This window comes from Ranitomeya imitator, chromosome 10, assembly GCF_032444005.1.
Source record: "Ranitomeya imitator isolate aRanImi1 chromosome 10, aRanImi1.pri, whole genome shotgun sequence".
NCBI classification, from domain to species: Eukaryota; Metazoa; Chordata; class Amphibia; order Anura; family Dendrobatidae; genus Ranitomeya; species Ranitomeya imitator.
The window spans coordinates 111,318,715-111,334,694 of record NC_091291.1 but is presented as its reverse complement, the minus strand read 5'-3'; the positions used below and the strand labels follow the sequence as shown (position 1 = coordinate 111,334,694).

The 15,980-nt window shown below is 43.5% G+C and overlaps 1 protein-coding gene across 1 annotated transcript in view; it reads right to left on the bottom strand.

Moving 5' to 3' along the window:
* Positions 1–11,698: 11,698 nt before the first annotated feature.
* The window catches only part of RIMKLA (ribosomal modification protein rimK like family member A), a 63,992-nt gene continuing 59,710 nt past the window's right edge, over positions 11,699–15,980 (bottom strand). Inside the window, exon 5 of the mRNA XM_069741220.1 lies at positions 11,699–15,848. Within this exon, the coding sequence (XP_069597321.1) occupies positions 15,400–15,848 (449 nt within the window). The 3' untranslated portion in view covers positions 11,699–15,399. The remainder of the gene's footprint in view (positions 15,849–15,980) is intronic.

Sequence of the window (15,980 nt, the reverse complement as noted above, 5' to 3'; positions counted from 1 at the left end):
AACACAAACCCAGATCTAGTTGTAGTTTTGCAACATGTGGTGCGACACCGATTGGGAAACATTAAAGTAAGGTATCAGATCAATTATGTCTTAAGAGCCCCAGGCCTTTTTATGTTCAAGAGACTTATATTATTGTGGTTGGCACAGAGACATCAGGGATTCCTGTTCTTCCTTATCTCCAGCACAATCATAGAATCAAGGAAAACCTTATGTAGCAGTACTGAGCAAGCTGTGCGGCTGTGAATCCAGCACTGAAGTGAAATAAATTTGCTAGTATCGGCAGCTCGATCTGCCTGGATGACCGCGGTGTGTGAATGCAGCCTCTTCGGCGTAGAAGAGCTCCAATAGACTTGTACACTGCTGATAGGAGGTCAATTAATGCCCTGGATTGACCATTTATTGATTTATGAAGTTTGTTGAAACAACAATAACTATTTCACATATTTCCTTCAACTATATTATAATACACAGTCTACAATATTTTAAAATAATAATAATAAATCTTCACTTTTATAGAATACTGCAACATATAGGAATTTTTTTTTATTACAAGTATCTTAGTGTTTACTGGCAACACTGAATATCAGAAAGGTGTGTGGGGAGAGGTGCATTCTTAGTATAGACCACCAATATGAGATTACTGAGGTCCAACTATCACAGCCCCAACCGATCAGATGTTTTAAGGGTCTAAGTGCTGCCAGCCAATTAATTGTTTACTTTGCTCCATCTATCTGAACGTTTGATATTGGGTGTTTCAGCATTGTCCCATTCACTTGAATATTGCATTTTGATGACACTGATACCCCGGCCAGCGGTCAGATGGAATATTGTCTGCTACATCCTGGAGGATGCAAGGAAACCAAACTTAACAGAAGCTAAATGAAACCTGAAAAAGTTGTCATGACGGTCTGGGCAAGACAGAAAAGAAGTGGAAAAGTGTACAACTACAATCAGAGAAGATAACACCTTTGAGTGGCTGATTTAAAGGGGACCTGTCATGCCAAAAAATGCTATTAACGTGAAGGTTTGGGGTTAGTTAATCTGAAGGTTAATAACATTCTGCAGCTGTTTCTACCATGGGGAAAGACCTTTATTGCTCCTGACAGCCACCTGCTTTCAGTCTCAGATGGCCGGCCGGTATAGCTTCAGTCCCCGCTCAGTACATACTGAGGGATGGCTGTAACCGAGCCTCGGCACTGACTGACAGCAGCGCATTAGTGCAGAGATGGCTATCAGTGCTGGAGCATAGTTACAGCCTCCGCTCACTACGTACTGAGCAGTGAGTGAAGTCATGCCGGCCGCGCCACTATGACTGACAGCATGAAGTTAATTTCCTCCTGGTAGCTGTGCCCGAACGGCTTTAGAATTATATCAATATACAGATTGCCCCCATAGCTGCGGGCTAATACCATTTGAAAACATGACAGGTTCCCTTTAACTGCTGTTTATCCTGCCATTTGATAGTCTTTGCACAGTCATCTCTAAGGCTACGTTCAGACTAGCGTTGCGCGCCACTGCGTCGGCAACGCACGACGCACACAAAAACGTGGCAAAACGCACGCAAAAACGCGTGCGTCGTTTTTTGCCGAAAATCGGACGCAAGAAAAATGCAACTTGTTGCGTTTTCTTGGTCCGACGCTAGCAGCAAAAAAGACGCAAGTGTTGCAAAACGCAACACACAAAAACGCATGCGTCCCCCATGTTAAACATAGGGGCGCATGACGCGTGCGTCGCCGCTGCGTCGCCCGACGCTAAGGCGACGCACACTAGCCGAACGCTAGTGTGAACGTAGCCTTACAGTTCATTGCAGGTGATGAGAAAATTTGATTGCTCTGCTCGCTTTATTTTATGTATTTTTTGGGAAAAAAAATGTTTGTATTTGGAATATACATACTGTATATGTATGTCGACCTGCACAGGCTCCCATTTTGGTCCTTTGGGAGTATCCTTATATACTTGGAGCCAGAGGCGTAGCTAGGGTTTTGGTTTGGGTGGGGGGGATGGGGGAAGGCGAAACTTCTGAGTGGGCCCCTAACCAGGTAACCTTGATTACAACTGGGTGACGCCCCCTAATAGTGGAGGAGAACCTCAGCAGATGACCGCGCTGTTACTGAAGATAATCTCTATATAAAGACCAACATGGATATTACCGCCATATGGTCAGTGGTAAATAATACCAGCCCTACAGAACATATAAGAGATCACAGCACAGTTACAGATAATGTCTTACCGCTGATGTTCTCTGATGGAATCATTCACTTTTCCCATCTTTTCCATCTGGCCCAGACTGACATGACAACTTCTTCCAGCCAGGACTCGTCTGCAGAGAATGCAACAAAGACACATTTCACTTCTCATATTCCAGCCCCATCACCATCTATTCCCAACCTGCACAAACTCCTCATCCTGCTGATACCCCAATACTGAGCCGCTGCTGCCGTATGTGTCCCTATTACTGCACCTGATACCCCAATACTGAGCCGCTGCTTCCGTATGTGTCCCTATTACTGCCCCTGATACCCCAATACTGAGCCACTGCTGAAGTATGTGTACCTATTACTGCACCTGATACCCCAATATTGAGCTACTGCTGCCGTATGTGTCCCTATTACTGCCCCTGATACCCCAATACTGAGCCGCTGCTGCTGTATGTGTCCCTATTACTGCACCTGATACCCCAATACTGATCGCTGCTGCCGTATGTGTCCCTATTACTGCACCTGATACCCCAATACTGAGCTACTGCTGCCGTATGTGTCCCTATTACTGCCCCTGATACCCCAATACTGAGCCACTGCTGCTGTATGTGTCCCTATTACTGCACCTGATACCTCAATACTGAGCCGCTGCTGCCGTATGTGTCCCTATTACTGCACCTGATACCCCAATACTGAGACTCTATAGCACAAGGCAGCACCCATAGGCAGACTCTATAGCACAAATCAGCAACCCATAGGCAGACCCTGTAATATAAGACAGCACCCCATAGGCAGACCTTGTAGTATAAGGCAGCACCCCATAGGCAGACCCTGTAGTATAAGACAGCACCCCCACAGGCAGACACTGTAGTATAAGACAGCACCCTGTAGTATAAGACAGCACCCCATAGGCAGACCCTGTAGTGTAAGGCAGCACCCCCATAGGCAGACCCTGTAGTATAAGGCAGCACCCCATAGGCAGACCCTGTAGTATAAGACAGCAGCCCCACAGTCAGACCCTGTAGTATAAGACAGCACCCTGAAGTGTAAGACAGCACCCCATAGGCAGACCCTGTAGTATCGGGCAGCACGGTGGCACAGTGGTTAGCACTACAGCCTTGCAGCGCTGGGGTCCTGGGTTCTAACCCACCCAGGACAACATCTGCAAAGAGTTTGTATGTTCTCTCCGTGTTTGCGTGGGTTTCCTCCGGGCACTCCGGTTTCCTCCCACATTCCAAAGACATACTGATAGGAATTCTAGATTGTGAGCCCAATCGGGGACAGTGATGATAATGTGTGCAAACTGTAAAGCGCTGCGGAATATGTTAGCGCTATATAAAAATAAAGATTATTATTATTATAAGGCAGCAGCCACATAGGCAGACCCTGTAGTATAAAGCAGCACCCCCATAGGCAGACCCTGTAGTATAAGGCCGCACCCCCACAGGCAGACCCTGTAGTACAAGACCGCACCCCACAGGCAGACCCTGTAGTATAAGGCAGCACCCCCTTAGGCAGACCCTGTAGTATAAAACACCACCTCATAGGCAGACCCTGTAGTATAAGGCAGCACCCCATAAGCAGACCCTGTAGTATAAGGCAGCACCGCCACAGGCAGACCCTGTAGTACAAGACCGCACCCCACAGGCAGACCCTGTAGTATAAGGCAGCACCCCATAAGCAGACCCTGTAGTATAAGGCAGCACCGCCACAGGCAGACCCTGTAGTATAAGACAGCACCCCCATAGGCAGACCCTGTAGTATAAGGCAGCACCCCCACAGGCAGACCCTGCAGTAAAAGACAGCACCCTGTAGTATATGACAGCACCCCATAGGCAGACCCTGTAGTATAAGGCGGCACCCCCATAGGCAGACCCTGTAGTATAAGGCAGCACCCTCATAGGCACATCCTGTAGTATATGGCACCACCCCCATAAGCAGATCCTGTAGTATAAGGCACCACCCCCATAGGCAGACCCTGTAGTATAAGGCAGAATTCCATAGCCAGACCCTGTAGTATAAGGCAGCTCCCATGGGCAGACCCTGTTGTATAAGGTAGCACCCCCATAGGCACATCCTGTAGTATATGGCAGCACCCCCATAAGCAGACCCTGTAGTATAAGGCAGCACCCCATAAGCAGACCCTGTAGTATAAGGCAGCACCGCCACAGGCAGACCCTGTAGTATAAGGCAGCACCCCCATAGGCAGACCCTGTAGTATAAGGCAGCACCCCCACAGGCAGACCCTGCAGTAAAAGACAGCACCCTGTAGTATATGACAGCACCCCATAGGCAGACCCTGTAGTATAAGGCAGCACCCCCATAGGCACATCCTGTAGTATATGGCACCACCCCCATAAGCAGATCCTGTAGTATAAGGCACCACCCCCATAGGCAGACCCTGTAGTATAAGGCAGAATCCCATAGCCAGATCCTGTAGCATAAGACAGCACCCCCATAGGCAGATCATGTAGTATAAGGCAGCACACCCATAGGCAGACCCTGTAGTATAAGGCAGCACCCATCTTGAAAAGTTTCCCCCTCCCATATACTAATGTGCCACAAACAGGAAATTGATTTCACCAACCATTCCCATTTAATTTAGATGTATCCATATAAATGGCCCACCCTGTAGTATAGGGCAGCACCCCTATAGGCAAATCCTGTAGTATAAGACAGCATTCCCATAGGCAGACCCGGTAGTATAAGGCAGCACCCATAAAAAAAAACAATAAATACTAACTTCTCTTCCTCCTTGTTGCAGCGGTGCTCCGAGCTCCCGCTCATCTTCTGACAGCAGGCGCCGGGTGGTGACGTCATCGCGCCACTGTCAGTGTTGGCGTCGGTGACGTCAAACTGGATGATGGGAGAAGTAGCATAGCGCTCTTTCCCTCATCATTGCGTTTCGGCATTTACCGCTACAGCTGACCTTGCGGTGACCGGCGGGGGGCCCACTGCTGGCACCGGGCCCCCCCTGCTCAGGGGCTCCGTAGCGGCCGGCGGAAAAGCAAGGAGATCGATTCTCCCTGTTCTGCTGCAGAATGTAGCTGTATCGGTGCACGCCAATACAATTACAGTAGCGTAGCCCCAGGTGGGCCCCCTCAGAGCACCGGGCCCGGGGTGATGGGCTCCTCTGCCCCCCTGGTAGCTACCCTACTGCTTGGAGCTGTTAGCTCTTTAGACAGTGTCAGACTATGTAGGAATCCATTCTACTGACAAGGGAAAATGGTGACATTCAGCTGTCAAATTATTTATACGTTTTTCAAGGACGAGCAGAGATCTCATTCTTCGCATGCGCCACGTCCGGCTCCATTTTCCTGAAGATCGCCGGAGGTCGATCTGCACATGTGCCTGCGCCATTTTCATGAAGACCGCCATCAGTGAGAGTGCTGCCGACAACTAAGATGGCGCCAGCCCAAAATTTAAATAAATGCATGATGATGAATGTAACAGAGGTAGCGGAGGGGCCGTGGCTGAGCCCTCTGAGCCGAAGACCCTACCCACAACCCTGCACCAAAGCACAAAGCCCCGAGGAAACCAAAATTTATCATTATCATTTAATAAAAACCAGGCTGCAGTATAACCGCGCCATTCTGCTCATACCTTTAGTTTAACATGGATTATCCTGACCCCATACTTTCTGATTACTTTTGACTTAGGGACTTGACCTTCACCTGTCCAAATGACTTTATAGGAACCACTGACTGGTATAGAGTAAAAAACAAACAAACAAAAAAACAGACACGACTCCATCACAATGTCTTGTACCAGCAAGTTTATTAAGAAAATCATATTCGTCGTCATATTTAGCGCAAAACAGTCATTTTGTTGTTTCATTGCCATTGTGAATTTTGGGACTAGGAGGAAGTTACCTGGTCATGGCCTCCCCTTTCCCACAAAAAAAAAGAAACTATGATACAATAACAGGCTTAGAATAAATAGTATAAGGTAACATTTCTTTTTTTTACATGATTCAGTTTTACATGTATTTACAGTTGTGAACATCGCTGAAGATAGCTACAAGCAGTGAACACACAATGTACATTATTACAGCCTAACTACAGGTATTTATATCCTATTTGTACACATTAGATTGCTCATGCCTCTTACTACTACTGTGGTATGGCTTAAAGGGGTGCTTCTGGGATTTCAAGTTCAAACTCTAAAAGTAACGTCTCAAGGAGGGATTCTGCCCCCAATTTCCATTTTTCAAAGTATACAGACGTTTAAACTTCATATTTCATAGGCAATCCATGGGCTCCAATGCCGCATCCATATGTGTATGTGTAGCAGAACCCACGGGTGATATGATATGATTATATCACATGATCAATTTAGAGTGAGATCGTTTAATTAAAGGGGTTGTCCATTGAATACAAGTTATCCGTAAAATAGATGATCAGTGTGGGACCCCGATCATTTGTCGGGAAGGGGTATTTTTTTTCTTTATCTACGATGGGCAATTTGTTTCCCCCAGTTACAGAATGGAGCAGCAAGACTGATGCCAGAGGGCCGCTCCATTTATTGCTGGAAATAATGGAGTGCAGTGCTAAGAAGCCTCATAACATATTAAGGCTATGTGCACACTTTGTGGATTTTGCAGTGGATCCGCAGCGGATTTGACCGCTGCGGATCCGCAGCAGTTTCCCATGAGTTTACAGTACAATGTAAACCTATGGGAAACAAAAAACGCTGTGCACATGCTGCGGAAAAAAAGTGCGGAAACGCAGCGGATTACATTCCGCAGCATGTCACTTCTTTTCTGCGGATTTTCACCTGCTCCAATAGGAAAATGCAGATGAAAATCCGCGTAAGAAACCGCAGTAAAAACCACGATAAATCCGCAGTACAAACCGCGACGGGTTTTCACTGCGGATTTTGGAATTCCGCTGCGGAAAATTCCGCAGTGGAATCCGCAAAGTGTGCACATAGCCTAACGGAGCTATAGGTGAGCATGGGGATAAAAGTTGCCCAATCTGATGATCGGTGTGGTCCCCAGCAGTGAGTGCCACCACCATCATCCTGTGGATAGGTGATACGGTAATTTTTTTTTCCGAAAAACAGCCCTTTTAAATCCAGGAAAATCCACTTGAATGGCATTTCCTCTTGCAATAGATAATCAATAAATATGAGTTCTTGCTAAAAATTTTGCGTATTCCCAAATTGTAACTTGAAAAAAATCTGCCATGTTACAACTTATATCTACAACAAATGGTTTTTTTTATAAGGCAAACGTTCCTTACCATTGAAATATAAATTTGACGGGGTTGTGCAGGGTTAGAAAAAGATGGCCATTTTCTTACCTAAGGAAAAAAAAGTGCTCCCATCTGGTCCACAGGTTGTGCGTCGTACTACACCTCTACTCCGTTCACTTCCATATGAGCTGGATTAACAGATACAACCTATTGACAGGTATGGGTACGTTATATTTCTGCAAGAAATCAGCGGCGTTTTTCTAATTCTGTATAACCCCTTACATCTCAAGCAGTGCTTAATTGCTATACAGTGTCGGCATTTCCACAATTTTGGTAAAAAGATAAAAATTGAACATAGTTTGTGAAGACAAAAATTACAAAACTGACAATGGTTGTAGTCGAACAGTGCGCTATATTGCTCAGTGGTCTCCCATGGTGAATGCTGTAGGAAGCTCACATACGTCCTGTGCATTGGAGAGACATCCATACATAAAAGTGACATTAAGGGTTTGGGTCTTGGATTGTTATAAACTAGGTAAATCATGTATCAGGTTCATGCTGCATCCAGCTCGAAGCAATATGGCCGTCTATAGTCTTTAGTATTTTATCTTCCATGTGTTTTAAGTTGTATCAATACTGATTCATCGTACTGTATAATCAGGTACGGACTGGGACTGAAATTCAGTCCTGGCATTTGAAATCACACAGGCCCATGCTGTCCCCGTCCCCGAGCACCAGATGGAATATATTACTAATATTTCCCTGGATGGAGGTAAGTAAGATTTACTACAGGACCAATATACTAATGTTACCCGTGGCCTGCTAGGGTAAGTGATGAAGTCAGCGACTTTGTGCTCCAGAACGATTCTTAACAGTATGGCTGTCTTGAGAACACTGATTCTGCTAACAATATTGCAGTAATAGCCGTGTATGCGGCGCATGCTCGCCTAGGGCACCTCGTCCCACGTCAGAGACGGCCGGTACGCTCCATGTGACAGGTCACATGTTGTGAATTCCACCCTATTTGAAGGGTCCTGCTTTGGTCTGGGGCACCTCCCCTTGAGAAAGCGTAGGCGAAACGCGCGTCGGGGACATCTTTGGATTGAATCCCGTCCGGTGCACGCTGCCTCCACATATCTTATCGGTAAGTGCCGCTTTGCTATTGGCACCAGATACTGTGGGGGATACATTGGTTACCCACGGATGTGATTTGGCACAAACGTTCGGCTGCTTTCCTGTTAATACCCTAGACACGGGATATTGATTACTGGCAGCTTCTGCACCGGTGGCGACTCACTCTATTTTAACCATCCTTTTGTATTGTGTATTATGTAGCATGCACTATTTGCTTATTGAATTAATAAATATTTAAATTTTGCACTATATCTTTGCTCCGTTGGTACTCCTTTGTTTTAATGGCTTATATGGAGTTAGTTTGCCTTTTTGGTTGTGGGTTCTTATGGCACTATCTAGTGCTTTAATCTCCATGTGAAAATGTTGTCTGGTTCTGTCATTATGGTGCCTATACTAGTAGGGGAAACGGTAAAGGGCACTGAACTGGGAAAGAAAGAAAGAAAGAAAGAAAGAAAGAAAGAAAGAAAGAAAGAAAGAAAGAAAGAAAGAAAGAAAGAAAGAAAGAAAGAAAGAAAGAAAGAAAGAAAGAAAGAAAGAAAGAAAGAAAGAAAGAAAGAAAGAAAGAAAGAAAGAAAGAAAGAAAGAAAGAAAGAAAGAAAGAAAGAAAGAAAGAGAGAAAAAGAAATTGAACACGCTTAGACTCTAGATACTTGATGATTTTTCAAGTGATCTGAGTTTTATCAGTGTTTGTTCTGTTGTCAGTTTTTACAATCAGTGATTTTCACATATGGAAAAATAAATAAATTGCAAATATTCCGCTATCCTTTGCAATTTTAATCACAGACAGACTGTACGCTGATGCCATCCGTGTGCTGTCCGGGATATTCTCGGACTCCTGTACTTGCATGGGTAATTTTGCTCCGTAACTTTGCTCAAAAACGGACATGCCTCCATGTTTTTTGTTTCTGCAGACACGCTGTCCACAAAAACAAAACATGGACATGAGAAAAGCAGTATAGAACTTTATGGGTTCGTATTCTATATGTGAAAATTAAAGTTAGGGCTCGTATACATCGGATGTATATATCTCTCAGTGGCAAAAAATTGATTAAACTTTCATATCAGATGTCGAGTACCCATTCAAGTCTATGCGTGCGTGGGAAACCTCAGACTGCACTCGGATGGCATCTGAGTAAGGTCTGATTTCCGCGGACTCACAGAATGGAGAAGGAGTAGAAATTTTGTTCTCCATCTTCTCCTCAGTGTGCTCCAATTCTGTCATCCGAGAGAATCTGGTCAAAATATGCCAACACTTGGATCAAACTCTGATCAGAGTGTCATTTCTATGATCGACTCTTAGAAGACATACGAGATTCAAGGACGTCTGATTGAGGCCTGATAGTTATACCCGGGTAATTGCTCTTGCCCTGTGAGTTCCCCCTGTCTTCTCAATAAAAAGTGAACCAGCCAACGTCATCTTATCAAATACTATAATAATGGAACAAAACGGCATCCGAGTGTGCTGTACATAATCCATTCTTGTGATTAAAATACCGTAAATGTATCCAACATAATGAATCAAGAAATACTGTATGTCATTAGTAGCAATATATTGTCATGGGCTAAAAACAAAGTATTTCTATCAGGAGCTGAATATCTGTGAAATATACATATTTGTTTGGCACAAGGCACATTTTTAGAAGAGTGTTTCCAGCGCCAATTTTACACAAGGCAGAAAGAGAAAGCCTTAGGATGAGCCCCCAAGCTGGGACCTGAGGCTTCACTGTACCAAAATGGCCATGTCAATTAGTTTAAGATGTTTATCGAATCAAAGGAGTGTCTAAGGCTGTGTTCATACGTTGCAGCCGCAAAGCCATTTTTTTTGGTTCTGCAAAGTGCAGGCCAGTTTTGACAATATCAATAAATTGGGCATGGCTATACAACGTACAGTGGTTGCATCCAATATATACAGTCATGGCCTAAAGTGTCGGCACCCTTGAAATTATTCCAGAAAATTAAGTATTTCTCCCAAAAATTTATTGCAATTTCACATGTTTTGTTATACACGTTTATTTCCTCACACCTTTCAACTGGAATTTTGGATCACTCTTTTTTTGCAAACTGCTCCAGGTCTCTCATATGTGAAGTCTCCTCCCAACAGCAATTTTAAGATTTCTCCACAGGTGATCAATGGGATTTAGATCCGGACTCATTGGTGGCCACTTCAGAACTCTCCAGTGCTTTCTATCCATTTCTGGGGGCCTCTTGAAGAAAATTTGGGGTCATTGTCCTGCTGGAAGACCCATGATCTAGCACACAAACCCAACTTTCTACACTACATTGTGACCCAAAATCCACTAGTAATCTTTAGATTTCATGATGCCTTGCACACAGTCAAAGCACCCAGTGCCAGAAGCAGCAAAACAACCCCTAAACATCTTTGAACCTCCACCATATTTGACTGTAGGCCTCATAACGGTTTCAGTAAACAGCAGAATGATGTGCTTTACCAAATAGCTCTGTCTTGGTCTCATCTGTACACAAAGTGCTTTCCCAAAAATGATTTTGGCTCACTCACATACATTTTATAAAACTGAAGTCTAGCTTTTTTATATCTCTGTGTCAGCAGTAAAGTCCTCCTGCGTCTCCTGCCATAGTATTTCATTCAAATGTCGACAGATAGTTCGCACTGACACTGATGCACACTGAGCCTGCAGGACAGCTGGAATTTTTTTGGAACTTGATTGGGGCTGCTTCACCACCATCCAAACTATCCTGCGTTGCAACCTTTCATCAATTTTTACTGCCATCAATGTCCAGGGAGATTAGCTACAGTGTCATGGGTTGTAAACTTCTTGATTATGTTGTGCACCATGGACACAGGAATATAAAGATCTCTGGAGATGGACTTGTAACCTTGAGATTGTTGATATTTTTCAACAATTTTGGTTCTCAAGTCCTCAGACAGTTCTCTTCTTTCTGTCCTCCATGCTTAGTGTGGCATACACAGACACACAATGCAAAGATTTTTATCTGGATTCAGGTGTGATTTTCATATTGCCCACACTTGTTACTTGCCGCAGGTGAGTTTGAACGAGCATCACATGCTTGAAACAATGTTTTTTACCCACAATTTTGGAAGGGTGCCAACAATTTGTCCAGCCCATTTTTGGTGTTTCGGGTGAAATTATGTCCAATTTGCCTTTTTTTCTCTTTTTTTTTTGTTTGTTTGCTTTGTTCCAATAGACACAAAGAAAATAAACATGTATAACGAAAAGTGTAATTGCAATAAATTTCTGGGAGACTTAATTTTCTGGAACAATTTCAAGGGTGCCAACACTTTTGGCCATGACTGTATGTGTTTATGTGCAACAGTCATGTGGGTGGTGTTAGCGTAGTGGATAAATGGGCCCCAACAGACTAACTCGCCTCAGAAAAATGTTGTTCATTACAACCAGGAGTCATGTTTCATTTTTATAAGACAATCTCATGATGAATGCTGGATTTTAATTGGTTGCTACGGGGAACAGGTTTGCTTGTTCTTTGGAACAGTTTAGATATATGGAACCTTTGATTCAAAAATAATATAACAACCTTCAAGTTTTTACCAATAAAATGTACCTCATACTATTATTATATTATAGAAAGCATTTAGTATTAAACATTATATGGTTTGATAACAATTGGGCTAGATATATTAAAACTGGTGCAAAGGAAATGTGGAGTAGTTGTCCATAGCAACCAATCGGGTCACATCTTCCATTTTTCAACAGTTCTCTTAAAGATGAGAAGTGGAATCTGATTGGTTGCCATGGGCAACAACTCCAATTTCCTTCCTTTATGTCCTCCATTTTGTGTCTTTTACAGAACCTGTATTTGTGTATTTTGCTTCAAAACTTACTCAACCATGTGTTAACCAAATATTAATCTTTACAATGATTGTCCTCATTAAGATATTGTAATTATTCTTAATATTTTTCTTAAGGTTTTATTCATGTAAAATTGAAATTCGTATCAGTACCTCCGTGGTTGCAGTGCTGAATATTTGAGGGTACTTTTACAAAAATGACATCAGATGCATGAAGAAAGAAATCAGTCAACAGCAGTAAGGATTTCTATTATGCCACCATAATGGAGAGACAAAGCACCATCACTTTGGTTTTGGTTTGGCATTTCACTTAAAAAAAAACACATTGGGGAATATTTATCAAGATAAATGTTATAGAATTTGGGCCTGATTTGCAAAAAAAGAAAAAAGAAAAACTATGTTTAATTACTAGCTTCATATTTATTACATGTTTTAGACACTTTTTACGACTTGTCTGACTAGAGGTTGTGGCGTTACTGAAAAGGGCCATGACTTATTAGAATCAGGGTCTGACAATGTGCAATGTTCTGATTCTCTAAAGGGTCCGATGTTCTGATTCTCTAAAGGGTCCGATGTTCTGATTCTCTAAAGGGTACGACATTCTGATTATCTAAAGGGTCCGACGTTCTGATTATCTAAAGGGTCCGACATTCTGATTCTCTAAAGGGTCCGCCGTTCTGATTATCCAAAGGGTCTGACATTCTGATTTTCTAAAGGGTCCAACGTTCTGATTCTCTAAAGCAGAGGTCCCCAACTCCAGTCCTCAAGGCCCACCAACAGGTCATGTTTTCAGGATTTCCTTTGCATTGCACAGGTGATGCAATTATTACCTGGGCAAGACTAAGGAAATCCTGAAAACATGACACGTTGGTGGGCCTTGAGGACTGGAGTTGGGGACCTCTGCTCTAAAGGGTCGGACGTTCTGATTATCCAAAGGGTCTGACGTTCTGATTTTCTAAAGGGTCCGACGTTCTGATTCTCTAAAGGGTCCGACGTTCTGATTCTCTAAAGGGTCCGACGTTCTGATTCTCTAAAGGGTCCGATGTCCTGATTATCTAAAGGGTCCGACGTTCTGATTATCTAAAGGGTCCGACGTTCTGATTATCTAAAGGGTCTGACGTTCGGATTTTCTAAAGGTTCCGACGTTCTGATTCTCTAAAGGGTCCAACATTCTGATTCTCTAAAGGGTCCGACGTTCTGATTCTCTAAAGGGTCCGACATTCTGACTCTCCAAAGCGTCGGACGTTCTGATTCTCTAAAGGGTCCGATGTCCTGATTATCTAAAGGGTCCGACGTTCTGATTATCTAAAGGGTCCGACGTTCTGATTATCTAAAGGGTCTGACGTTCGGATTTTCTAAAGGTTCCGACGTTCTGATTCTCTAAAGGGTCCAACATTCTGATTCTCTAAAGGGTCCGACGTTCTGATTCTCTAAAGGGTCGGACGTTCTGATTCTCTAAAGGGTCTCATATTCTGTTTCTCTAAAGCAGGGGTGGGGAACCTCAGGCCCCAGGGTCATTTACGACCTTTTATCAGGTCCCCGGGGCAGATTCTCAGGGGCCGCATTCTTGGGCAGGGAGGTGTATTTTGATTGCCACCAGCTCATTAATTTCTTCTTGCTCTGTTAGCACACACACGAAGTGTTCACTACTGAACATTGAAGGGCATGCAATGAAAGATTAAGTCTTGAAACCAGTGCCAGAGTCAGGATATACTTTGTGGGTGGAGTTTGTACGGCCCCCGAAGGATGGTATATATATATATATATATATCCAAATGGCCCTTGGCACAAAAAAGATTCCCCACCCCTGATCTAAAGGGTCAGACGTTCTGATTTTCTAAAGGGTTGGACGTTCTGATTCAAGTTGCCTGACCTTTCTTTATCTACCCTGATATCATCATCGTTCGGGGACCAGTTGGGAGGCCCTACGTACACTAAATGGTTAGATAAATTAGGCAATATCAGCCGGTTTGGCTATAATTTATTGGAGTCCATTAGGCTCACTACCACACACAACCAATAATGAACCAGGTTCCTTACACTCTTGGTTGAAAGGATGTCAAGATAAGGTAACAGTAGGAGGACCCAAGGCATGTATCTCAGGGCCTTTACTAATTTGGGGGCATACAAAGTCATCCTCACCGTCTTTGCATACCCTCATCACACATGACAGGGCATACCCTGGCTTGGTAATGAACTTAAGGGTACTTTTAAAACATTGCTGTAGGGCTCAGCATTTTTTATTTATACCCTTAGTAGTGAATAAACTACCCACATCTGTGATCCCACCTTTCAGGAAAAAGGCCCCTTGATAAAGCTTGGCGATCCTATTTAGCCGAGACATGATGAAGTCTAAAAGCGAGGGTGGCATGGTTGTCTCCATAACATTTATAGACTTCTGTGGAGAGATCTACTATACATGCACATGCACTCACCTTTCCTATCTGCTTTTTTTTTGTAATTCTGGGTTTTATGGGGTCCCAAATGTTTTGACTGAGTCCTCCACAACTCTAAGCTGGCTCTGTCTGTGATTGATGTAGGACCCTGCAGCAATTATAAGGGCTGCATCAATGGCACATATTCTCTACCCTAAGATCATGCCATAATTATCAAAATGAACAAATCGAAAATGCAATCTCCTTCTTCAACTAGTTTTAGCCCATTACTCAAGTCTTACGGATATATGACCTAAGGATGAAGACAAGACTAAATCCATTTAACAAATAAAGACAGTGATTATGAATATAATTGCTCATTAAATCCCAGTTCAATATACTGATGAGGAAGGAATGCTTTCTTCCATGGCACCAAGATTTTTTTTGTTTTTCTATGCATGTTCCCCCATACACAGCCACTTAGTATTCGATAGGTGCAAATAATAAATTCGGTCCCAGGAGTAGCATTGCTACTGATGAGACAGAAGGAAGCAGCAGAATTATTACATTTTTAGCACTATAGCGGCTCAGAACCAATCTTTCGTTATTAATTTGCCAGCCCCTGTTGAGCCGAGTTTCCCACTGTGATTGATAAGTGCATTCATTTACACTGATAATGAAGAGGTAGTTTACTCTGCGACATCATTACAGATACTATCTGTCTGTAATGGGGAACATGGCTTTGGTGCATTGATAGAATCCCTGATTTCCTTTACATCAGAAACACTATTACTACAGCGCGATCCATCACTGGTCTTGTGATTGCTGGCAGATGCAAGTGCTTTTGTCTCATTGATTTCTTGAGGGCTGGATGCTGCAGATACCAGAGACATCTCTTTAGATGGCCTTCTGGGAATAAGAGATATTGCATAATCTGCAATAATAGCGCCAAGATCTAATTTACACGCCTGGTCAAATTCAGTAAAACCAACATTTGCATTAGCCTCACAAACCACGAACGATCCATTATCCTTCAGGAGAAGGTCGATGCCGCATATGTCCATCCCCAAGATGTTTGACACTTGCATAGCCAGCAGTTTGCCTTGTTCACTAAGAGGGAACGTGGAGCCCACGCCACCTGTAACGCAAAAAAGGGAGGTTAAAGCATATTTTAGGGGCTATAAAACCTTACCTTTCTTTCCATGCAGTTATTCTTTATGCAGCAGCTACATCAATTATTATATATAAACCAAAACTGTAGGAGAAGAGG